This window comes from Melospiza melodia, chromosome 2, assembly GCF_035770615.1.
Source record: "Melospiza melodia melodia isolate bMelMel2 chromosome 2, bMelMel2.pri, whole genome shotgun sequence".
Lineage (NCBI taxonomy): Eukaryota > Metazoa > Chordata > Aves > Passeriformes > Passerellidae > Melospiza > Melospiza melodia.
In genome coordinates, this window is record NC_086195.1 from 87,628,506 (window position 1) to 87,654,837 (window position 26,332).

The 26,332-nt window shown below is 42.0% G+C and overlaps 1 protein-coding gene across 3 annotated transcripts in view; it reads right to left on the reverse strand.

Annotated features, from left to right (window-relative positions):
• Window positions 1-19,048: 19,048 nt before the first annotated feature.
• LHFPL6 (LHFPL tetraspan subfamily member 6) overlaps window positions 19,049-26,332 on the reverse strand; it is a 136,270-nt gene continuing 128,986 nt past the window's right edge. For all 3 annotated transcript variants that reach the window (XM_063149222.1, XM_063149220.1, XM_063149221.1), the window contains exon 4: window positions 19,049-20,160. In XM_063149222.1, coding sequence (XP_063005292.1) covers window positions 20,042-20,160 — 119 coding nt within the window. In that variant the 3' untranslated portion in view covers window positions 19,049-20,041. The remainder of the gene's footprint in view (window positions 20,161-26,332) is intronic.

Below are 26,332 nucleotides of genomic sequence, written 5' to 3' on the forward strand. Positions count from 1 at the left end.
ATCCTTCTGCAGCATCCAGCTATAATAAAGATTAGTTGGTGAATGTGCCCAACAATAGTTTTGCTGAGAAAAGAGGTTATTAATCAAGCTGGATACTCCAACCAATTCTCTCTATTGTGTTTCAGCTGTAGGAAAGCACATCAAGCAACAAAAGGCAGGGGAGCTGCAGACATGCCATCAGAAAATCACAGTAATGTTTACTCTTCATGCCATGGCAACCAAGTTATTTTGGCTGTGCCTAGCCCTGCTGTGTGCTCTGTTTCACAGGCTTACTTTGCCACCAATTTTGGATTGCCAGGTTTCAGGGTCCTGCCTCTAAGGGAAGGCATCCACCCTTTCCAGCCTGACCTCTCCCATCCCATCTTGTGGGCTTTTCCTAATGAACCCATCCATCTTTGCTTGGTAACAATTCAAGCATGTCAGTTCTTTGAATGGGAGGAAATATCTTTAAAATATTTAGGAGTTTCAAAGCATTAGGATGTCTTTGCTGAGCTAATAAATATCCAGCTGATTTAACAAAAAAAAAATCCCAAATCTCCCAAAACAAATCACAAAAAAAAGAACCCCCCCCCCAAACAACAACAACAAAAATCCAAAAAACAAAAACAAAAACAAAAACACCAACAAAAAAAAAAAAAAAAGAGGAAAAGAAAATGTACATATGCAGTCAGTGATGCCTCCAATTTTTTTACATATTTGAGTACAAATGGTACTTTATATTCTTAATTTAATTCCAATTAAGAATTATTCTAGAATATTTTTGTGAAGTGGAAAAAGCAGGAATCCTCAAAATAAAATTGTGGAATATTTCTGTTAGGGGGGAGGCAGGAACCCATCCTTGTGTGCCTCTTGCCACATGTCACCCATAAGCATGGAAAAGGTGACAACAGTTGGGAGGAGAGGCAGAGGCATTACATGTTTCAAGTCCTCTGAAAGGTCCAGTTGCTCTGATTTGGGAGGGAGTTCACTCATGACTATTCACAGAATGCTACCACTTGTGCTGTGAGGATTTGCCTGCCATTTCAGAAAAGTGCATCAGTCAGAAAGCAAAGGAGAAACAGGCCTGGTGTAAACTGAATAATTTTTTTTTTATGTCTTCACTGGGGAAAGACAGAAGAAAGACAGATGGCTGCTTTCAGGTGATACAAGAATACTTTGCACATAAAGTAATTTGTAAATGTTTCTTAGCAGCACTGGCTAAAGTAGTTAGATAAAAAATACTCAGTGTTTTGTTTTGAGCATGAGGCAACTCTCCATGAGATTCAGGTTGTTCAAAAAAAGGGGAGTCCTAACTATAGTCACCACAAAATTAATTCATACTTCAGTAGGTTTCTTACACTGCCAGTGAAACTTCTGTGCCGAGAATTCCCTTCTGAGAGACTTCTAATACACTGCATTACTAAAAAGAGACATTTTCCTCTGCAGGATGATGTGTTTCAACAAACTGAAAAACATGAACCTAAAATAGTTATTTTCATACAAGAGTAACCTGATGGCTCAGAAGAAAATGTGGGTTTGCTGTGTTTAAAATACTGTAGGACTCTATGAACCTTACTAACATATCTGAAACCATAAAGAATAAAGACAAAACTCTATTAAATAATTTTCAGGCTAAAAATACCTTTTTATTATCCAGTACTTGTAGAGAGGAGGAACTTAAAGGGATAATTTTTTTATCTGCTCATTATTATTGCTGCTGTTGTTTTTATGGCTGTTATTGCTGTATTATTTCAGAGTCTATTTTAAACCCCAGTCAAGGCTGAAGTTTCACTTTAATTTGTATAAGTGATCCATAAAATCTACATAATAGATTACTGTCACTGCCATACATTAGAGTTTGCATGGAGGAAAAGCCTCTTCACATTGAATGTTTTTTGAAAGGACTATGGAGGATGTTTAGGAATAAAGTGTGAGCAAGCCTCCTGCTCCCGTGGCACATCTCCGTGGCTGCACAGGCGCCAGCTGGGACAGCTTGTCAGGTAACACTTTCTTCTGAGGTTTTTCAGTCCTTAAAAACGCTGTGTTTATCGTACCCTTGTACTAAGGCAGGGAAATGGGATTTTCTCTGCCCATCTGAACAAATCCCAAGATATTTGCAAGGACATGTAGTGATAGGAAAAAAGGAGAATGGCTATAAACTGGAAGAGGGTAGCGTTGGACAAGATATTAGGAAGAAAGTCTTCACTCTGAAAGTGGTGATACAGTGGCAGAGGTTGCTCAGAGAAGTCATTGATTCCCCATCCCTGGAAGCGTTCCAAGGCCAGACTAAAGGGGGTTTTGAGCAACTTGGTCTGGTGGAAGGTGTCCCTACCCATGGCAGTGGGGTTGGAACTGAATGATGTTAAAGGTCCCTTCCAACCCGAACCATGCCATGATTCCATATTAGAGCCTGGGACTGCAGACAGAGCAGGGCCTTCTCAAGGGCTTAACACCTTTTTGCACTGGCTATGGAATTCCTTTTCTTCAATATATTTCTTTCAGTGTGGGCTGCTGCCACACTGAGTCAGCAAGTGCCATGTCTCCAGTTTGAAGGATTTGTGGTGTGGTAGCAAAATTGCACAGGAGCAGGGAAAAGGGAGAAACGTGCCTGTCCTTGCTGGGCACATTAGGGTCAATACAGAGCTTGGACAGCTATGTGGAGGCAGAAAGCTCTCAGACACTGGGGCACAGGCAGCCACTTCGGTGCTAATTATTTACCCAAAAGTGCTGAGGTAGAAAACTTCTTCCAATAATCTGTTTCTCTCTGTGGGAGCCAGATCAGACTAAAGCAGAACTAAGCAAACCAATCTGTTTGGCTCCTTCCTTGCTGCCAAGCCTTTGATGCCAACGCACTGGATGCTTTGCATTCTCCAATGAGAGGTTACAGAAAACCAAAGTCCCCTTGTTCAGAGATAGGTCAAGGCCATGGCAGTGTTACAGCCCTTCAGTCTCCATGTCAAGAAAAACAAAGAGGGGAAAAAAAAAACAACTTGCTTCTAAAACATCATGGCTCTAATACCAATATTTCAAGTGGGAGCATATAGCAAGGACAGTTTTATTTCATGCTCAGCCGTAGGTCACATATAAACCCTCACCCCTAGGTCTATGAGATGAGCTCAGCTGGTCAGAGCATGGTGCTAATAACACCAGGGTTGGGGGTTCAATCCCTGTATGAGCACCTACTTAAGATTTGGACTCAGTGATCCTTGTGGGTCCCTTCCAACTCAGAATATTCCGTTAATCTTTTCCATAAAAGCCCAACATGAACATGTCTCTGACACAGGTGACCAACATTTCCTGCTCCTAGCTTGAAAAGCTGTAGTATGAAGATTAATCCCTAACCATGCAGACAGAGTGAAGTAAGATTGAAACTGCAGGCATTTTGCCAGCCTACCCATGTCTGAAGTCCAGACTCTCTGGGTTTACCTACTGCCATGAGTCTGAATATTTTCATCTTTGTTTAACTCCTAAGGGTGACAAATACGAACTGTATGATGTGTCTGAATGAGAATTAGTATGTTTTATTTCCAAGCTGACACAAAGGCCTCCATGGCACTTTCTTCTCTTACCTGCAACACCCAGATTTCCTTCCTTTTGGTGTGCATCAAAGGCTGCCAGGAAAACTTGAGGCAGATTGAGAGACCCTTGGTGACTTGGTAAGGCTGGAGATCAGCCTGCCCTGGAGGTGAATCCCACCTGCAGCCACAGAGCCTCTATGGAGACAGGACATGCCCTGCCATAGCCACACAAACCTGGTCTCACCATACTCCAAAGCACGGTGGAGAGTCCCTGGTCCTCTTCCTGCACAGACACAGGCATGGCCACTAAAGGAATCGTTGTAGCATTCTTGGTTAACCAGGAGCAGAAAAGAAAGAAAAACTGGAGAAGTGACAAGAATTGTACATCTGAGTTTTAAAAAACTTGCTCTTCACACGGCTTCAGCAAATTCATGTTGGACACGCTTGAGTATTTCCTGAAAAATGCAGAAAACATATTTAGAGCACAGCCCAGTGTTCATCTGGTATATGGAAATGTTTGACAGACAACAGCATCAGATCCTTCTGGTTTTACTGTGAGTCCTTGGCAATGCTGCCATTGTTTGAAATATTGTTTGTGTCCTAATAAAAAAGCCGTAAGGAATGACTGTCCCTACTCCAGCCATTGTTAAAGATATTAATTTTTCAATCTCTTGGACACTATCCACAGAACAGACACCAAAAGCTCACTGTTCACATATACATCTCCAGGCTCTTTTCAGGTCCTCAGTTTCTGTTTCTCCTTCTCATCACTAGGCCTCTGCATTGCTTTTCTACCCTGGATGTCCAGGCAGTTTCTGACAGCAAAGAAACACCATGATGTCTGATGATGAAACTCTGCTGACCTGGGAGTGTTCACATTAACCGTGACACAGAAAATACTCATGAAAATGACCATTAATCCATTTCTGGCAATCTGGGTAATACCACAGGCATAGTGTTCACTCTTCATAAAGATTATATGTTGGCTATGACCCTTACAAGGCAGAGGCAAAGAAAAATGACCAACAATGCTGAAGCAGGGTGAATTAAACATATCAGCTAGGGATTGATCAGAAAGACTTATCTCCACTTGGGAGCCAGCCACCTGGAACCAGAACTCCATGGACCTGTCTCTTACTCTCTCTTTTTTTTCTCATGTTCACATAGGACAAGTAAGCCTATAATATTGAGCAATAAAGTTTTGCTCTGTTTGAAACCTGGATAGGCCAGAGATGGAATATAGTGACACCTGAATTGCAGTAAATTCTGAGCAAAAGCATGATCCAAGAAAGAGCTGACAGTGAATGAGGGGAAGGGCAAAGAATCCCAATCCTTGTATTTGCTGGCAGCTGAAAAGGCAGCAGACGTCTTCATAAAACAGCTTTGCCCCTCCTGGGCTGACATGGTGTTGTCAGATTGAAAGGGCATGAATGCCAACTGTGCTGCCTGACATGCTTCAGCAGGGAGAAATGCTGCAGCCTGTGTTTGGCAGAGTGATTTGCTGTCAGAGAATTTTGTAGCCTTGGGGTGCAATTACCCAAAGCTCTGGCGCCTGCCGTGTTCAATCTGTGCTTTGGTACAATCGATGGGTGGGTACCCCAGGAGCACCCAGCAAGGACAGGAGGATGAGAGCATGTGTCAGCCATCCCACGCCATGCAGAGCCAGCATTGGGATGTGGACATGGTGCAGGGAACATGGAGTAGGCACTGGAAGCAGTGGCCAGGTTTGGCCCAGGCGGCTGCTAAGCCTCACCAGCTGCATGCACAACTGGGACCAAGGGAATGAATAATGAATGTGTGCAACAAGGCCAGCTTGAAGGAAAAAGAGTAATTGGAGTACAGAATGGGGTCTGGCAATCTTCCAAGGGATGGGGTTTTAATCTGTGGGGTTTGTTTAATTTGAAGGCCTCTGATCCTCAGGCAAGAAACAGATAAGGGGTCTGCAAGGTTTCATATGTGTACTGTGCACATGGGGCAAGATGTCATCCCATCCATCTGTACTGGTCTTGGCAGGAATAGAGCTAATTTTCTTCTTAGTAGCTGGTATGGTGCTGAGTTTTGGGTTTTGCATGAAAACAATGCTGGTTTTATCTGGTATTTTGGTTGTTGCTGAGAAGTGCTCACCCTAAGCCAAGGACATCTCAGTGTCCCATGCTCTGCCAGTGGCCAGGTGCACGAGAGGCTGGGAGGGAGCATGGCCAGGACAGGTGACCCAGACTGGCCAAAAAGACATTCCATACCTTGGAATGCCATGCCCAATATACAGACTGGGGGAGTTGTTGGGAAAGGGCTGATTGCTGCTCAGGGCCTGCCTGACTAGTCATTGGTAAGTGGGTGGTAAGTAATTTTACTGTACATTACTTGTCTTTTGGGGTTTATTAATTTCTCTTTCTCTCTCTTCTTCTCATCATCATCACCAACCTCAATGTAATTTTTTATACTTTATTTCAATTACTAAACTGGTCTAATCTCAAGCCATGAATTTTACCTTTTTCCAATTCTCGTCCTCCATCCCACCAGGGTGGGGGCAGTAGAGTGAGCGACCAGCTGGTGGCACTTGGCTAAACCACACAATTCCAGCTGCTGGGCTCACAGATTTGGTTCCTGCTGCCTGCCATCACAGTGAACAAACTTTGAAGTGAGAGCTGTGCTTGCCCTAAACTGAGGCTACAGCCTCAGATGTAGCTACAACGTGAGGTTTGTCAAAGGACCTCTGTTTTAAGCTGATCAGATGCAGCTGATCCACTGAGGTCCTATCAGCTAACTTGGCCTTTTTCATGTGCAAGGACTCCCAGGAATACATGAAGAAAATGCTGTAAATGAGACTTTGCTTTCTTTTACTTTCTGCAAGGAGGACTCAGGATAAAGCTAATTCCACTCTGTCTCATGTTCAGGTTCTCAGTTCCATTGTACACAACTCTAGGGCCACTTAAAATCACTCAGCAAATTACATATCAGAATATGTGTCAGATATTTTTTAATCTGAGAGCCTGGGAAATGGATGCAAAATAAAAATAATTAAAAAAAAACCAAGCATGTTGTTCAGTTTGCTCGCTTATGAAATCTCAGTGGAATATTTTTCTCTGTAGTCTATGAGGAGAAAAAAAACATGGGAACAACTGATGATCTTTCTTTTTTAGACTTCTTTTACTGAAAAAATACTGCACTGATGAGTGATGTTACCAAATATAAATACTGATCTCTACAGTGGCCATATTAGCAGATTGCTACATTTTGTGAGGCAAATGTGTCTGCACAGAGCTGAAAAGAGCAGAAGATAATGAAAACTTTGGAATCAGATAGAGGTGACCAGCAGGACCATGAGTCAGTATGTGGAGTCAAAGCCAGCACAATCTGGAGGAACCAAAACAAACTCTGCAATATTTTTGGAAAGGGAAGGCTGGCAAGCATAGCTTTACCTGGGCAACATGAAATGCAGCAGATGGGAAGATCCTGAGGGGGAGAGAAACTCAAAGGTGGCAAATTAAGCCTCATAGTCCTTGGCAGTCCACCAGGAACTTGAGAAAACTCAGCTGAAACTGTACCACAATGGCAGCAGCTTCCCTCCTGCCCCAAACACACATTCTGAAAGCGTGCCCTGGGCCAATGAAGCAATGTGCGAAAACACAAGGGACCAGATTCAGTCGACCAGTAGCTGCATGTTTTTCACAGATCTTGCTGGGAGCTGTGGCGCTGAGCCAGCCTTCTCCTCTTTGGCACGGGAAAGCTTCCTCCCAAAAGGAGACCTGCTCAGACTCAGACTACCCACACAAGTTGCCAGCAGATAGACAGAATGGTCCTTGCACAGCTGACGGGTTGCTTGCAGGACAAAGCTGTTGGTTTAGAGGGGGCATTTTGTCTTACAGCTTCTGGAAGTCTTAAGTGTGAGTGAATGGGTATTTCTACACTTGGTCATTCTCTCAGCTGGCTTCCTCAGTCAGGATAGGCTGAGATCTAAGCTAAAACCTAAACTTTGTTGAGAATGGGGAGGTAAGAGTTACAGAACTGGGGGAGTCATCAGGGTTCAGGGATGAGCAAAACATAAATACATGCAAAACACCACCCGAGTGCATATTGAAAACCAGGATTCTGGGAAGCAAAGATGGGTAGAACAGTATCCATCCCTGGCGGGCATCCAGTCAGCTTGCTCATCGTGGCTTTGACCAGTGAAAAAGTGGTGAAAGCAAACAGCCACCAGAGCCACCTGCTCCCCTGCATCACCTTGCTTCAGTTTCTTCCCTGTACTGTGAGCTGAGGGCAAGGAACTCAATCAAAGTTACCATGGAGAGAAAATCAAGAAGAGGGTAGAACAAACTGACTGAAGGAAGGAGAGTTATTAACATGCAAATCAATGTAGATAAGTCAGGGGGCAAGGGGAATCTGAGTTTAATTCATTTAACAGCACAGAGATGTGCAGACCAGAGCTGACAAGAATTTAAACAAAGATTATGCCCATGTGTTATGTGTGTTCATGTGCTTCACAATGGCAACAGGGGACAGTGAAAGAATACATATCCCTGTGAGCTGTAACATTTGATAAAATGACTTTTCTCAACACCTTTGAGTGGCCACTCCTGCACACATAGGCATTCTGCCAGTCCACCCAGAACTCCAGTTCACACCATCAGAGAAATGCCCAGCAGATTTCTTAGAAGGAAGGTTTATGGTAACTACTTCCAGTTAAGAGCACTTAAGCTGCATTTATTTGCTAAATAATGTTGACTTGCTGATTTTTATGTGTAAGAGCTTTTGTTTCAAAGGCAAACCATAAAAGAATATTCCCCAGCCTCTCTTCTCAGCAACCTAAGCAATACAGCACTCTAAATCTGTCATTGGCTGAGGTGGGGCTATTTTTTCTGAAACCTGCTGTTAAAATATTGGCAGTACAAGTCTGCTTTAACATTACTGATTCCAAACAAAAGGAGACACAGACATGAGAAGATTAAAAGACTAAAAACAGGAGCATATTTTGATTTCCCAGAGAACACAAGATATGCAAGAGTTCTCTTTGCAGAGGACTGGCAGGATGAGGATTTGCCAAACCAGGAGCAGCTGTCATAGCAACCACATCCAGGAAGAGAAGTGGTGTCAAGCCAGACATCACCTGGAAGGAAATTTCCCTCCTCTGAGGAACATTGTAATAGAAGGAAATCTTTAGAAGCTGTTGGTCAAGGAATATTCATAAAACCTGGAAGATGCAGGTGAAGACCCCACCTGGAAGCAGTGATGCTTCACAGAAAAGGCAGTTTGATAGAGCCTGGTTCATAGGTCTGTTTCTGCCTTTGGCTTGCACAGGCAGCTCTTGGCAATGTTACATGAATGTTTGCTTCTTTTTCCCTGCCTCTCAAATGGGGAGAGCCACTAGGCACCTTCTCAAAGTCCACTGAGACCTGCCAATGGAAAAAGTCTGCATTTGATGACATGAGTGCCAAGAAAGACGCCTGAGCTTCATTAATGGCCTTTATTCAGTGGGCTTCTCTTCCTCTCTTGTGGAGGGAGAGGTTTTGCATCCTTTTCATGGTGCCATGGTGTGGCAATGCTAAGAGCTGCTCAGTGAGGTAGGTTGCCTTGCTGCACATCCTCTGTTCCCTGTGTGAAGGCATAGGGCTTTTCTAGCCCAGGCAGAGCTGCTTTCAGCATGGACTGCCTGGGCTAGGTGAGACAGAAGGAAAGCCACGGTGAACCAGACCCAGCAGAGTCCCATGCCCTGTAAAGGTGCAAGGCAGGAGCTGGGTGGCTCTGGTGACACAGTGAAAAGGGTGACATCATGCTCTCCAGGTGGGAGACAGCCTCTGGTGGGCACACCTGGCTACCCTGGGACCGAGACCATCCCCAGATCAGCCTGCCTCTCCAGCTCCAGTTGCGCAAGATCTCCCCTTTGTGCACATTTCCCTGACTATGCTAGTAAGGTGTGTGTAGATCCTGATACCCTGGGGCTTCTGTCAGTCTGTGCTCACTTTCAGTTTTTCACGCTCTGGTCCTCTAGGAATGCCAAGGCTAGTTTATCTCAGTTCTCAGAGTGCACATGCCCAAGGCCATGAGCCACTGCTCAGAGGACTGTCAGTATTGTTCATTTAGTGGTTTTAATTTAGCATAGCTGAGTGTATAACATATATTGATATGATAAATTTGTTGCTTCCCTCTAAGTTCAGCCCTTTTGTGCTGAACTGTAGGATGCTAAGAATAAGTGGGTACTTTGTCAGCAGCAGTAACACTTCAGAAGACAGTCCAATTTTCTTCTTGCCTCCCTCAGGTTGCTCCTCCATTGCTAAAGCTCTCCTGCATGTCCCTTCATCGCTCAGCTATTTTTAGATGCCTTTCTCCACAGGCAGTGGATCCACAAATCAAAAAAAAGCTATGGAATCTCCCAGTGTTACGGAGATTTTTGGAGGTTTAGTCCTGAACTGAGATCAGATGACACTCAAGAATTCCTTGATTTTCTTCGTTAGACATGGCTCAGAAGACAGAGCCCATGCTGTGCCTATAACCCAAAGCCTCCTTAAGAAAACTCAAGTTCTGTCAGTTCCCAGAAAGGAAACATCCACAGGCAGTAGGAATAATAATGCAATGGGGCCTATCATTCAAAAGCCAGTTCTCATATCCTGTGCAAAAGGCATAGGTTCCTACCAGATTTTAGATATTATATTGGTAAAGTTAACAGCTACATCCTCGAAGCATTGCAGGAGCATGTTTAACATGTTTGTGGCCACTTTCTGTTTAACTTGTACTAATTTTTAACACAGGAGTGTACTAAGAAGCCAAAAGATAAAAGGGAACTGACATAGCTGACAATGTGGGAAAGTTGCTACCATATCCTTCAGCTACTTGAGGCGACATTGTTTCCCTACAAAACAAATGGCTTATCACAGATTCCATTATTCAGGAGACAGTAAACAGTTGCCACAATGCATGCCTCTTAGGCATTAAAAAGGTCTTCAGGACATTTGTCAACCTTACTTGATTTTTGGAGGAGGGGCAGGAATTTTTAATACAATTTAGCCTAAGCAACATAGGAGTGTTTCTTTTTCCTAGACATAAGCAGGCAGGAAAAAAAAAATACTGCTAATATGGCAAATGTTTCCACCTTATTGGCAGGATGACGTCTTTTCATGGTGTCCTGAAGCTGAGCTGGCAGTCAGGGCAGTTAGGGTGGCAGAGTCCAAGGCTATCACCTTTCCAGTTCAGCTGTTGTCAGAAATGCTATCCAAAGTGTGCAGAAGAGTTATCAATCACTTTTTTATATGTTCATCTTATATGTTCAGTCACCAGGTGTCAGGTACCCTGGCCTCTCTTTGGGCCCATGATGTAAAAGAGAAAAAGAAGATCTCCAGTTTACCACTGCTCCTGAGATCTCTCCCCATCCACAGTGTGGTAGCTGGTTAAAGTATCAGCATGAGGGAGCAATACCTGTGCTCCTTAAAACACTGGACAGCTTAAAACCACCTGCCCCAGAAGCTGGATTGTGAATTGCTGAATAGCTCAAGCAATGTATTTAGGGTCTGTCAGCACCTTCTCTCTGCACTGCCATGAAAGGAAATAAATGTTCAGATTGACTGAAATGGCTCCAAGCAGCTCAGAACATTTTGTAATTGTGCTGAGGCAGCTCTGAATGGTCCTGCTGTCTGAGAGGCAATGAAAAAGGAACAGCAGGCTTTGCTTCTAAGTACATTTACTTCTTGACTGTTGAAATCATCTGTCTGAACAAGGTTCAGGCAGCAATGTTTCCTAATTATGTAGGCCAGTGAAGTACCCAGCACTGAGGGCTGCATTCACAGGAGTTTACTCTGGCTCCCAAAGGAAGCTGCATATGAAACAGGTTGCTGAATCTTTTGTAAAAAGCATTTGCCTTTTTAAAAAATTAAAAGGGTCCTGAAATGTCCAGGTATGGAGCGACAGAATACCTCTGGATACAGTGGCTTCCACCAGGAAGGTCAATGTCTTGTAGGAGTAAAAAATGGAGAGGAAGGAAAAATGGAGAAGTGCAAGGCTTAATAAGCATTTAATTAGACATCAATCTTCCTAATATTGGATAAGCTGGAAACAAAACCACATCTATTACCTGGAGCAGAGCAGACGTTACTGAAAATCCAACTATCAACGCTGCTGATGTATGTTTGGAATTTCTATACCGTTATTTTCATTCAAGTGCCTAAATTTTCATATCAAAATTGCTTAAAAAACAAGTTTTCAGCTTATATTACTTGCTGACAGCTATCATTTTTCAACAGCTTTTATCTAGTCATCTGTTAGGTCTCTGATTGCTGGTTTCATAGCTGCAAGTTAAGCATAGCTACACTGCAAGTCACAGGTCACACAGAATCAGCTCCTGGAAAGGTATGCTTCGGTAATCTCACTCCATTAGCTAAAATATCTTTCAGATCCTCCTTGAGAGTCAGGCTGGCCCAGAAATCTGCCCTATAATTCACATTCCTTGATATTGACAGTATGAGCAGGCGTAACGACAGACTGAGGAGCCAGGGAACTGCTCACCAGGACATGACAAACACAGAGCAACTCTTCAGGGAGAGGTGAATACCACTGCTACACATAGACAGCAAATGCAGATTGATTAATATTTCATTGCAGAGCTAAACATTTAATGTTATTCCTCTTTGAAATGTCACTGCACATCTGGGCATGGCTGCCTTTACTTTCTACATGCTATCTGAAAAGTTAACTTCTTCCCTCTTACCATAGATGGACCTGTTGCCCACAGTGTGACTTCTCCTAGTATTGTTGCCCCAGAACTTGAAAAAAATAAAATAGACATTATTAATAATAACTATTAGGTCACTGTTGTTCAATGGTCTTCAAGAGAGTGGGGTGTAAGAAATGCTCTGGAAATTAAACATAATAATCCATTAAACTAATGGATTATCCCACAACAAGGTACTCTGATCATTTAGTGAGAAACAGCTCAAAACCTTCCCGAGGTGACAGCCATGCCATGCAGCAGCAAGCTGTAGCAGAGGCCTGGGGAGTGTGATGTGGAGAGCAGCAGCAGATACCCTGCTCACAAAGCATGCCTTTGAGTGGAGGCATTTCCTACATGGCTGTCAGACACCAGGACCTGCTGAAGCCAACAGGAGGGAGCAGGGGGAAGCAGCTTCTGCAAGCTCTGATCTTAGCCAGAGAGACAGGTAGGTGTAGCAAGGCACTCTAATGTCTTTTTAATTTCTGTGTGCACCATAATTAGGTATTAATCCCAGAAGTGTAGAAAACAAATGATACCTTGACAGCTACTTGAAAACAAATATCTCACACTGCAATTCTTAATATAGCCACAGAGCTCCAGGCAAGAAGCACTTCATCATTTCAAATGTACTATCCTAATTCTAGGTTGGGTTTTAATTGAGATTTCTTTTCCCTACCAAAAGATACCACCACTGAGTGAAAGAAATTCCTTTATTCTTGCTGTAAGGTGGAGTTACTTTAGTTCAGGGTAGGACTTGGGCCCTACTGATAAATTGGGAAATATTTTTCCTAGGTGCTGATCAAATAGAAATCTCACTGACACTGTTGTTACTGTAATATGGAAGAGAATAACCCAAATACTTTAAATGGAGAGTTACTGAACTGTAGTAAGTCACAGTAAGGAACATCTACTACCACCCTGTAGTGGAGTAATCAGTAAGCCCCCCAGTACAAGGCCATGTTTCTACTTTTTATTTGTTGTCATTTCCATTTGGCAGTAGAAAGAGTCCCTTTGGACCCACCCAGTCTAGTAATATCAGCAAAGAACTGCAGCCTGACATCAATAGCAGATTTTACTTTACATGTTTTGAAAAGTTCTTTATATTTATTAATCCATTTTGCTTTTTCTTGTTCTGGAACAGGCAAGATAAGGATGCACAGCTGGCTTCCTTTGCAAAAAAATAGATGCTTTATTGTCCAAATACAGCAGTTTCTTTATCTGAAAAATAAGTACAAAACATTATTTTATTAAGAGCTTCTGATATTTGAAAACATAACTCCTAAATAAACACTAATTGCCAATATTACATGTCACATAGATTTTTCTTTTGTAGAATCTTGTTTTAGTTAATTCTCAGATCACAAGAAACATTTAGATAAGTACAAAACCAAGGAGATATGGGGATTTTTTGTTTATAAAATGTGTGTCTGTATGTTTTCCATAGGGAAAAAGATGGACACTTTACCAAAGCATAATATAAAGCCAGATAAAGAATAGCTACTGCATTTTTCCCATTGAATCATGCCTGAGTTAAGTCAGTGGACTATTTGCCATAGGATCCTATAATTTTTGGACCAGGGTCATGAAGTTTGGCCCATGTCTATTGGAATGAATGAAATCCTTAACAGGGAACAAAGTATTCACATGAAGAGCTTGCTTTCCCTTTAGCAGAGAAAGTTAAAGCTTTATCCCATGCTGTCATAAGCCCAAGGTTTGGAAAAGTGGTCACATCTGGCAGAGGTTTAAGGAACAAGATAAAATTCTTGGGCTTAGCAGTAGAGTAATTTGTAGAAAATCACCCACACCTGTGTAGAAATTTGCTGCTCATTACTTGATGAAATACTCAGTTCTTTGGTGATGAGCTAGAGCAGAAGTGTTCACACCATGACTGTCTACAAGCCAAACAAATATACTTTATTTCTTTATTAAATGTACTTAAATACTGGTTTTTCTGGCTGATATGAGGATAACCAAAACTACCTTTAGCTCCTGGAGAATGAAAAGAGGATGAAGAAATTCATGCATGCAGAGCAGGGCTCCATGCAGTTGGCAAATGCACATGGAGCACACAAACCACCTTGGCTTCAGTTCTGAAGTTGGGGCTGGTGCAGAGGTCTCACACAAGGGCTGCTGCAGGAGCTGTGCACAGGTGGGACAAGCTAGATGGGAGCACTCTTTGTCCTTAATGTGCTCTCTTGGGAACCCAGGCACTGGCTTCCATGTGTGTCCTGTGAGAAAAATGTCTGTAAAGTTGCCTGAATGGCCACAGACTCACAGACTCACTCCCTGGGCTGCCAGGTCTCACTGCAGACAGGAGCATTCCATGGTGACAGCAAACTTTCCTCCCACCCCCAAGGCAAGAGCAGCTTTCTGACTGCTAACACAGACCCGCCCTTGGCTTAGGCTTTGGGTGAGATGGGGCTTTTCTGTGCCCTAGCATTGCCTCCAAGCCAAACTGGTTTATTGGCCCTGGGGAGACAATCTGCCTTGGTGCACATTTACAGATGATTGTGCATCTGGTGACGGTCAGTACGGGCCACAGCACCTGCTGAGGAGCTATTTGAGGGTCATGAGATGTCTCTGTGTGATGGAAGATGCTCAGAGCAGAGTTACTTATAGTTCATTTGCTCTTAGACAGCCAGGAAATCAGGCAGCAATGCTCTGGGCCCTAGTGATGTAGATATATATAATGAAGCTGTGCCATATGTTCCTTTCAGAATTCCTATAATTTTCCATTTACCTAATTTAATATGCTTGGCATAACATAGAATATGTACCCAACATACTGACATTCACAGCAGATACGTCTAGCAGACTAAAAGGTCTTAAAATTGTCCACAGAAGGAGTCAGAGCCTGTCTTTATTCAGCTAAAATATCCATTTAAATTTCAATGAACATTCTGTTTCTTGGTGAGGAACATGAAAAAGGCCATCTATTTATATGTTAGCCTAATAATCATCCTTCTGTCACTAAGACAAGTGAGCTTGAAACTGTTTCAAAATTTTCTTTTTTTTCTCTGATCCATCATTATTTCAAGAATAATAATAAAAACACTTAATACTCAAAAGCAGATAGTTAAAATCCTGTCTTCTTAAGGGATTACACTTAAATGTCACTTCTAAAAAAAGACATATCTAATTTCACCATTGTCTCTCTGAAAGGTTAAGTATGTAGAGAAAAATTAATGCTTATGTTGATGTACAGATTATCTGTCTTGTCAGTCAGTTTGATATTTTTCACAGACTATTTCAGTGAATGACAGATAAATTGCAGTTACAACTGATTCCTGGATTTTCCCTCAAGAAAAAGGAAATAGAGGGGTTAAATTGCCTCAGGAGTTATAATTTCAAAACATTTTTAAGGGCTGGGGATTTTTGTCATAGACATATATTTGTGTTTTGGGGAGAGAGCTAACTCTATGGCATATAGTAAAAATTTGTTTGTTAATATTGTTGTCTTGAAAAGCAATTACTTTTTTGATAGGAATAGCTTAATGCTCTCTAAAACTCCAGACAGGCCTTCACATGCCTCATATTTATGCAGACATGACTGACTTAATGCTTGAACGACACAATTTGCATTTTTCCTCTCAGGAAATGCTGTGTTAGTGCTCAGGACTGGAGTCTGGAGTCTGGCAGTGCACATTAAGATGCATAGGGAAAGTCCCCAGCTCTCTGGGATCTGGGTGGGGGAATGTGCTCCCACAGTCATTACCAAAGACTAAACTAATGAAAATAAAGTTGCATCAAGTTCTTCCACCTTCTCTTGCCCCACTAAAGCTTATGTATGAAGTGCCTTTCCAGACAGATTATATTTATTCCAAACAAGCCCCTCTGACTCACTGTGGTGTATTGACTGGATTTGTGACCAAGGGAAGAGCAGTGGATGTTTGCAGGGATTCTCACAAGGCTTTTGACACAGGCTTACAGTATTTTGCACCAAATTTGGGCTAATATGATGGGAAAGGTAAAGCCTGATTAGATGATGAGGCTCAGAGGGTCACGTTCCCTGTTTGGACCAGGATGCCTGCAGTGAGTGGGGTATCTACGTTTCTATTCTGGAACTTCTCCTGTCCAATGGCTTTACCAGTGAAGGAGTGTGTTCTCACCAAGTTTTCAGATGACACCAAGCTGGGGGGATCAGGCAATATACTGAGATGTAGGGCTGCCAGCCATAGGGCTGAGACACTCTGCAGGAATGGCACAACAGGAATCTTATGAAATTCAACCAGGAGAAATGCCAAGTCTTGCACAGGTGAAGGAACAGGGCCCTGCAGTGATGTAGGCCAGGACTTACTGAGCCTGGTGAAAGGCTGGCTGTGGGGGCACACAGTAACACAAGAGGAGCCACCCAGCACCCACAGGGGGGTGGCAGGAGATGGAGGTGAGCTCTTCTCAATTATTCTCAGAGGGAGGATGGGGGACAGTCTTCATTTATTGAAAAAAGTGATCAATTATAAGGAAAAGTCATTCCCTCTTGGGACAGTCAGGCAGTGGCACAGGCTGCTCAGAGATGATCTCCATCCTAGGAGGTTTTCAAAATTGGGTGAGATAAACTCCTAGGCAACATATGACTGACTCTGCCTTGTGGGAGGTTAGACCACAGATGTTCTGAGGTTGTTTCCTACCTTGAATTATCCTGTTGTCCTAAAACAGCTTCTGATAATGAACAGTAGTCTGCAATTACAGGACTTTTTTTCTACATAGATATAGCTCCTGTATTAGTAGGGAGTGGCAGAGGAAACTTGCAGCTCCCAAAGTATTTTTTGGAAGTGGACTAACAGCTCTGGGTGGTCTGGAACACAGGAAGTGTATAACCACCCAAAGAATGAGATTTTGAAATAAATTTTGAAATGTGCTTGTTGGGGGAAAACTGCTTAAACAGTTCTAAAATACAGCTTGATAAATTTACGAACAGGATTATGGAATACAATTGCCAGCAATGGCAGGGGGAAAATTCAGTGTCCTAGGACTGTGTGCAAGCTTATCTCTTTTGTTTAGACAAATGCAAGGCCAAGCTCTTCATCTTCAAGAACAAATAAATGGAAAATTAAACATGGTAAATACTGTAAATATTTCATTGACACTCCAGACTGAGAAATCGAAAACAATCTTTTGCCAGTTCAGTTATTAGAGTTTGTAGCTGTGAGGCTTGATAACCATGATAATAAATGGTATTTATATTATAGTGCAAAATGGATATCAGAACCAAAATGCACAGATATGGACAAACCTAATTAGGCTGTGATTGCTTTATTCATATACAGCAGCTGAAGGCTATATGATAAACAGCTTCAAAGCAGGTGCAGCATATGTCATTGGCTTGATTATTAAAAATTGACAATTTATTCAAGCCCAAATTTCAAAAAGGAGACTGTATACAAATTCAGTCATGCTATAATGGTATTGCATTGCAACAAAACCCTAATTTTCTTCATGAAGTAACTGTATAGTTCCAGTTTGTCATGATAAATCAAGCCTGAACCCAAGCATAGGAAGAATCTAAAAAAAGTCAAAGTGCTCTTCACAATGCACAGTCCAGGATATAACCTTGCAAGAGTCAAATGTGGAATAGTAACACACATATTTATAGCCAGGTCACAGAAACTTTTTATAGCCAAGCACATTTTCAGTGGAAGGAAAGGCATGTTTCCACAGTAACACAGTGTACAAAGGCAGAGTTTTTTGATTGAGATACACCTGCCAAAGATCTGACTGCAGTCAGGGGAGCCACAGTCAAAATTGTGTTTATATCTCCTTCAATTTTAATAAAGCATCGATCCCCAACTCTAACAGGTACATTTCATACCTACTGTGAAGATATATGGGGTGCTGCTGACCTCCTGCAGGAGGGTTGGGTATGGTCCTGAGGGCTCATAAGAAGGGATGAGCCTTAAAACCTGGAATCTGGAGGGAAGAGCTCCTGCTTCTGCTGGTGCTGTGGGAAGAGCGTGCAGGGAGCCAAATCCCCAGAGCATGGCTGGTGTGCTCCTCAGCAGAAGCGCAGTCAGATGAGATGGGGCTATTACGGGCTAATCTGGGAGCGTTAAGGTACAATTTTGTTTTCACTGCGCAGCACCATAAAGCAAATAAATAGTGCTTAGCCTATAATAAAACTCAATAAAATTCCATTGAGTGATATCAGGATTGATCACTGTAAGCTGACATTGCTATTTCCACATTCCTCTGAAAATCTGCCCAGTGCAATGTACAAAGCACTGACATGATGCCAGATTCGTTCAGCTGTAAGTGGTATTAACCACCAGAACTGCAGCTGAAACCTAGATGGTAACCTAAATATACTCAACAGAAATGTAATACTGGGGAAAAGGGATCAGAAAAACAAATTTGAAAAGGAATAACATTATTTTAGTTATGAATAAATAAATTGGTTATGAACTTATAAATTAAGTTCACATTGCTTTAAATAAAGAAAATAAAAGATGTTTTTTAGGTACAGTGCCAATGTCCTGTGCAGAGAATGCTGCCTGGTAGGTATTTGATCAGAGCTACTGGTATTAAGGAAGAAAAGGCTTATTTCAGTTGGCTAAATTGGGATATACAGTTTTGTGTGAAATTCTGAGTCTGCAGCAGCCAAGACACAATGGGGAAAGTCTTGCTGAAATCCTTCAGGACACCTGACAGGAGCAGAAAAAATGTGGAATATGCCAGAATGTTTCCAGTGGCAGTAGAATTCTATCCTCAGGCAGTGTAACTGAACGCAAAATGTGTCTGTGTTTTATGGGGTAAAAGGATACAGCATGGTTATAAAAGTCCTGAGTATTTCTGAGAAGTTTTCCAGTGGAGAGTTGGGATAGGAACTGTTTCATCTACTGGCACAACCATACATTGCAAGTATTGATCAAGGAAAAATTTATTTACAGAGATTTTTTTCAAATACAAACATAAAATAGCACATATTATATATATATTTTACAAAACTGAATATTGAAATAATAAACATGGTACAGCACAATACAACATCAATGAGCTAAACATAACAGCAACAGAAATCTATGTCTGGAAGAACTTTGCTGTTAGTTGTACATAACCAACAGAGCTCTACAGTACCGCGAGTGGAATTTCCAATGGACATGAAAATGTCCATTTACTGCATTTCATAAAAAGTACTATAGTAAGGGTACATAGGTACATATGCCAAGTAATTATGTTGCATTTTGTAATAATGCTGAAAACACAGAGTCTTAATAAAAGTTATATAGGGCTGAATAAGCAGTGGATAAATGTTTGGGGAAGAAAAGTGTGTAGAGATTATACAAAATACTGATAAAGTGGCTTATTGGTCCTTTTATTAAGTTTAATGTATAGATTAAAAAGTGTTGCAACACCAAGTCTTAAACCACCAGAGAGAAGTAAAAAAAAAAAAAAAAAAAAAAAAAAAAAAAAAAAAGGAGAGAAAACAAAAGGAAAAGAAAGAAGAATCACACCAAAAGAAAGTTTCCCCCTCTACCTATTTTGTGCCATGGTCAACATCTGTGTGTGCGTGCGTGTGTGCTTTGGGAGCGCCGCACTGAGGGGCTGCCAGGCGCGACCCCAGCACACGGGTGCTGCCACCCCTCACCAGCCTGTCCAGTAATTGGTGCATGCAGAATTTCACCGTTTGCCAAAGCAGAGTTTTCCTTGCTTTTATTTTTGTGGAGCAGACCCTGAGCAGGCTCGGGTGAGAGAGCCGGTCCCTGCCCAGCCCAGTCGGGTGGCTTTGCACCTCCCCGCCACCCTGGGGCCGCCCGCGTCCTGCTCCCGCGAGAAAGCACTTGAAAATTCCTTGTCCGTCGCTGTTGTCCAGCAGACCTGGGCGAGCCCGGCAGGGCCCCTGCCCGGGGCCAGTTCAGTAGGGGTATTGCTTCTGCTTCTTGCCCGAGAAGCAGGCGAGCCAGGTGCACACCAGCATGGCGGCCGCCGCGCCCCCGCCCGTGCAGTAGTAGGCCCAGCCGATGTGGCAGGTCCCTGCAAGGCAAACACAGGGACAAGGGTCAGCGTTAGATGGGGGGAAAAGCGCTGCCACCACCACCCTCCCCTTCTGCCCGCCCAGGAAAACACTTTTCTGAGACTTCAGCCCATTTGTGTGCCCATCTCCAACAGGGAACGCGGGGCGTAATTCAGGCTTCGCCACTGCAGTGCGGGAATTGGAAGCCGGATGCGGCTGAGAACTGCTGGGAGATCCTAACCCAGGACATGGGGGGCCTGCTCACATCCCCTCACACAGGCATCGACCCTGACCATCCCCAAAGGAGAGCAGCATCAGGGGAACACCTGTATGGGGGCTGCTGTGGGAATGGAAGCACAAAGCCCAGAAATAAAAAAATAGACAAATTTCCCTACCCCCACCTGAGGTCACAACCCATTACTGAAAAATTCACTGATCTTCTGTCTAATGAGGGTCACAATATGGCTTTCAATCCATTTAGCGGCCTGAGCATCTTTATACAGTCAAACTCATCAACAGTAAATGGTGCTGGGGAATCCCATAGTGGACCATAAAGTGATTACTTCTCTTTCAGGCACTGTGCCTGCAGTAGGGGAGGAGATCAGGAAAACAGCAGCTGCAGCAGGGAGGAAGCCTCTTTAGAGATCTCCAAAAGCAAGGAGATGGCTGTTGCTACTCCTCAGGATTTAAATCAATCTCAAAATCCATTTTCACTTGGGCTGCATCATCTTTGTATTTTTTGAGCGCTTGGGACTTGTTAGCACTGCGGTTCTTTCTGTGTTGTTGACACCTTGGGTGACATCACCCTGCTTTGAGCAGTGAGTGCTCTCAGTAAGACACAAGCAGCAATGCAACACTTCTTTCCCAGCCTTCCCAAAAGCAGCAGAAACCATCCTTCCCTTCAGAGAACAGAAGGTATTAACAGAGTTTCTATCTAGATTTTCTATCCCAATGGCATCCCTGAGGGCCAGGCTTGAGGTTCAGGCAATTATGAACTCAGCTAATCCTGCCTCAGGCACAAGAAACACAAAATGTCTGCTCATCTTAACATGTCCAAGGCATTCGCATGCCTCAAGGCAGACAGCACCACCACTGTCTGCAGGATATTGTCTGGCAGGCTTTGTAAGGAGATATTAGTGGGAGGCAACACTTATGCTCCTGGTCACTTTGAAGATCTCAGGCTGACACCTCAGCAGGAAGCATAATACTTGTTTCATTTTTTAGTCTTCATAACCCTCACAATTTTTTATTTTAAAAATGTCCAGTGAAACAAAGATCCTGATGTGACCAAGAGGACTTGAGGACTTGTGGCCTTGGCTTGAGCTCACTAGCCTCTCTCCTTAATGTGCTGGAGCAGACAGAGAAATTTACTTGGTTTGTCATCTAGTTGTGCTCTGTAGACAGCACCATTCTTGCCTTCCCTACAGAAGACTGCACAGAGATCTGACTTCCTGAAGAGAAGGACACCAGACACCCTGGAGAGCTGTCAAGTGCCTGTCCCTGACGCTGACACTTGCCCAGTCACTCAGCAGTCTGTGGAGAGACCTGTCTCTGGGCCACCTATTGCTTTGGCTGTGTACACACCCTGTCCTGAGCTTCTGCTGGGAATTTCAAAAACAGAATTAAGCCTACACCAGAAGTTTAAACTCACTGGATCACTTTGAAAATTGCCATGTTTATAGCAGAGTAGGGTATGCTACATCATTTCTTGTGATGAGATGGACTCCATCTGATAGGTCTTTTTAAAGTGTGAAATATTCCAAAAACTAGAGAATTGTAGTTGCAGCTTGAGAAAGTAAGTTTTTCTCCTCATGATGTTTCCAGGTAGAGAAAATGTCAAAATACTACTTCAAAAAGAGCTTGAAGATTCATCTGGTGCCACTGCCCAAAGCTGTAACCTAAGCAGGACAGAATGAAGTAAATTTGACCTTTTTATACGGTGTGATTTCAACTTTTGTGCCTCAGCAGTGGGAGAGAGCATGTGTGTACATATTAAGAAGAAAGAACTGTTGAATCAGTGCCAGAGATGTGTTCAACAGATACAACACACACATTCACTCTTGGCTGAAGAGAATAACATTTATTTCTCCAGCCCATGATCCATTCCCCAGGGAAAGGACCCAAAGGACCACTGCCCTACTTAATGCTCTGAGGCACGGCAGGCAGGCAGCCTCTTGATCTAACAAATGCAATGCAGTTCACAAGTGTGAGTTGGGTCAAGATGAGCAAATGAAAGAACGGGAGAGCAGGAGAATGGATGAAAGAGCTGGGAGCTTGACCTTAGAGCAATAATAACACAGCAATAAACCTGGCCATTATTTCCATCCCATGTCAAGAGCAATGGGAGGCCTTGGAAAGAACAGCTTGATCTGTACTCGGATGATGCTGAGCGGAACAGAATTTCAAACTGCTCTGCTGAAAAGGAGCCTGCAGCAGGGCAGGTGTCTGAGGGTATAGGACTTAGCCATACTTTTCATTGCAAGTATAGTTAAGGATAGATAAAGGACCAGAGATAATCCATCTCAAAGGTACCCATTGCTATGAATGCCTACATTGCATAGCCACGTGTCAAAATGAAAGAATGACAGGAATTTTATCACTATATTACACAAGGAGGAAAACATTGTAGAGTTATTGTTTCTGCTTTGGTGTTCTCATTTTACCACATGTATGGCCTATTTTAGTCTACTGCATCCTAAAGAAAGATTGTTGGTTATCCATAATTGGGTTGCAGTTTTTGTAAAATTACTTCTGCTTCACATAGATATAAAACACTCATTTTAAAAGTAACAGAAAGCTTTATAAAAAGCAGAGTTGAGAAGCTATTACTGCACTGACACCAGCAGGACTAGTTGTGTTTCAGTGGTAAGCAAATGTTGAAGAGATTTGCAGAACTAGGGCTTAAATTCAACCATCAAATGCAGCAGTTTGCATTCATGAAGCCTGTCATATAAAAGACTAGAAATCCAGTACTGCAGTTTCCATTTTTTTTTTAATGTCAAAGTTCTAAAATGAGAAGCAACACTACCTAAATACTTGATAGATTTAAAACAGTTGTTGAAAGCATGTCAATTTTCACACACACAGAAAGGCACAAAAGCTCTGTTGTTTCCCTGAAAGATGCATTGGAATACACATATAGATATATAGATATATAGATATATAGATATATAGATATATAGATATATAGATATATAGATATATAGATATATAGATATAGATACACATAGGTAGACGAGTCTACATCCATTGAGGGTGTGGAGGTGCGAGCATCAATATGCACATGTTCTTGCTCCTAAGATTGTGCCAAAGTAAATTCCCAGCAGCTGAAGTGCTTTTCTAGCTGATAGAGATGACAAGCATCACAGCAGCTTGCTTTTCTGCACAGAACTGGTGTTGCTTTAAACAAATCAGTCTACACCTGACAGATCACTATTGAGGGAGAAGCTGTGGCTTCAGCACTTCAGCACTTTGTTAATTCTAGATTTTTAAATTTTTTTTTTAAGAGAGCATAAATAATTGGAGCTCTTGATTGTTCAGTGAAGCAGGACTGTCCAAGTTGGCTCAGACAAGTTTGTAGCCAGCCATTAAGAACTTTGTTTTCACCTTTGTTTTACTGGGATTGGCAGCAAGAAAGTGTCAGGATGAGCACTGAAATAACAGAATAATGGAGCTTGCAGCTATAGGCATGGATGGCCATTTTCCAAGCAAATAAAGAAATTAAAGACTGGAAACATTCCACTCTTTCTTAAGAGGATTGAGAAAAATCATGTTCCCTGAGGACAGAGGACAAAAATTATGGAGAGCAAGGACACTATCAAAAGGAGATTGACAGAAAACAGTTCCATGGACCATAAGACAGTATTTATTAAACCAAAAGAAATCAGTAAATATGGAAAGGTAGTTTTGCAGTGATGAATGGGCTTACTAAAAAGCACTTCCATGTCTTTTCCTGATTTCTAATGTGATCCTTGAGGCCAGGATATGCATCTCCTTGCTTCCCCCCTCCTCTTGAATATATAGGCAAATAAAGACTAAGAAAAATTTGGGAGTAAGTAAAATTTGGCAACAGAAAATACGTAGATACTTGATCTACCATGGAGCTGTGCCAGGATCCAGTTGCCAAAATGTAATTTTACCAGGATTTCTATTCATGATGTCTTATAAATAATTATCACATATAGTTATCAAGGTCTTGGAAATAACATATGGTTTAATCTAAAATAACCAATAATTGCCACTTATGAAAAAATATCCTGAATATGAAAGTGTCTTGGATGCAAACCTGTTAATTGCAAGACTTAGTATCTTAAATATTTGTACCTTTTTTTGCTGTTAATTTTAAGACTATCCTGGACTTGCAGTCTGGAGTACTTGGCAAACTCTAATCAAGTAATCTTAAGTACAGCCTATTTTCCAAGTTGAAGGAGAAAAGGTTTCAGAATTAGCCAGACTGTAGAGAACAAATTATATACCTTCAAAAATAAAACCTACAATTCTTACTTCCAAGAAGTTGTGCAGGAATTCTAATTAACAGATTCACAAGAGAGTACAGTACTATAGAGAATGTGAATTCACATCACCAATCAGAGTGTTGGAAAAGTAGTCAGAAAAAAAAAAAGAAAAAAGTGTGATGCTAAGGGATATACTGGGATTTGGAAATTTGAAAGACATAAATGAATGTAAAAGATAATCAGCTAATTAATAAGAAGTTAAACCTATTTTGAAACAAAGCCAAGATAAATTAAATAGCTGAAGATCTTTTTCTTGACACAGTAACAATGAAAAACTGTCATGTGAAATCAGCTGCAAAAGCAGGAAAAGAAGTTGAAACTTGGAATGCCTCCAGAAAGAATTAAAGTAGTTATGTGAAACAAAGAAAGAACACTATATAAGGCAAAACTGCAGCCCAGCAAACAGCCTGATACAAAATAATGAATTCAGTGGAGCTGGTTACTTTTTCTGTTGCAGATATGAGTTTCTCAATGGATTTATCTTTTTAAAAAAATATGATTTTTAAATGCATGTATATTTTTATTTTGGTTACTTAGAACTGGTCTTTAACTAAATGCATAAAATTTCATAAAGTTCTGAAGGGTAAAAAGTGAGGAAAAAAAGCCAAATTGAAATTTTTTAGTCTTGCTGTATGTAGACACATATAAATGATCAAATCCTCCTTTCTTTATAGGATCATATAATTTTGTTTAATCAAACCTGGAATGTGCTGTAGGTATGCATTTCATGGAGCAATGATGGAGAAACCTATACCCAGTGTCAGTTACAAATCTCAAATTCCCAGGAGCAAACAGCTTATGTGCTGCTAAGAGGAGCTTTCTCAGCCTCCTGCAAGAAGTCAGCAGAAAGCTCACCTAGTGCAGAAGTGAAATCAATTTCCCCTCTCTCTGAACGCACACAATGCCAAGATTCACACTGGACTAGTACCCCAGACTCCCTTCAGAGAGTAGGAAGAAAAAAAGTCACTTGTGTTGTATTTCCTCTTAAAGTAAACACGTAAAGTACAGCAGATGAACCCTGCTCTGGTAGCTCCTATTTTTCTCCCTTTTAACTGGGAAGGGATTCCAAACAACCAGTTCAGTTGCACTTTTTTAATAATAAAGAGTACCAAGTATTGCTCCAGGTGGTCTGAGTCCCTTTCTGGATGCTGCTGCTAATGTCTACTGACTGCAGAAGGTTCTTGCATGACCACGTCTAATTCTGGCAACAAAGGTATGTGCCTTATCGTGGAATGATAGAGTGGACAGGGCTGGAAGGGACCTTAAAGATCACCTAGTTCCACACCCTTTGTCGTGGACAGGGACAACTTCCACTAGAGCAGGGTGCTCAAATCGTCCAGCCTGGCCTTGAACACTGCCAGGGATGGGGCATCCACAGCTTCTCTGAGCAACCTGTTCCTCCTCACCACTCTCACAGTAAAGAATTTCTTCCTAGTATCTAAACCTACTGTTTCAGTTTGAAGCGATTCCCCCTTGACTTGCCACTTCGTGCTCTTATAAATAGTTTCTCCTTATGTTAGACAGAATATATGTGGACCTTGATATAGTCACCAAAAGCTTACAAAGATTTAAGAATGGAAGTTGTTTGGGTAGCACTAAAGAGGAAATGTTTCTTGATGGAATACTTCCTTTACTAGCATGTAGTTTACTCAGTCATTTATGTAAGAACTCAGCAGCT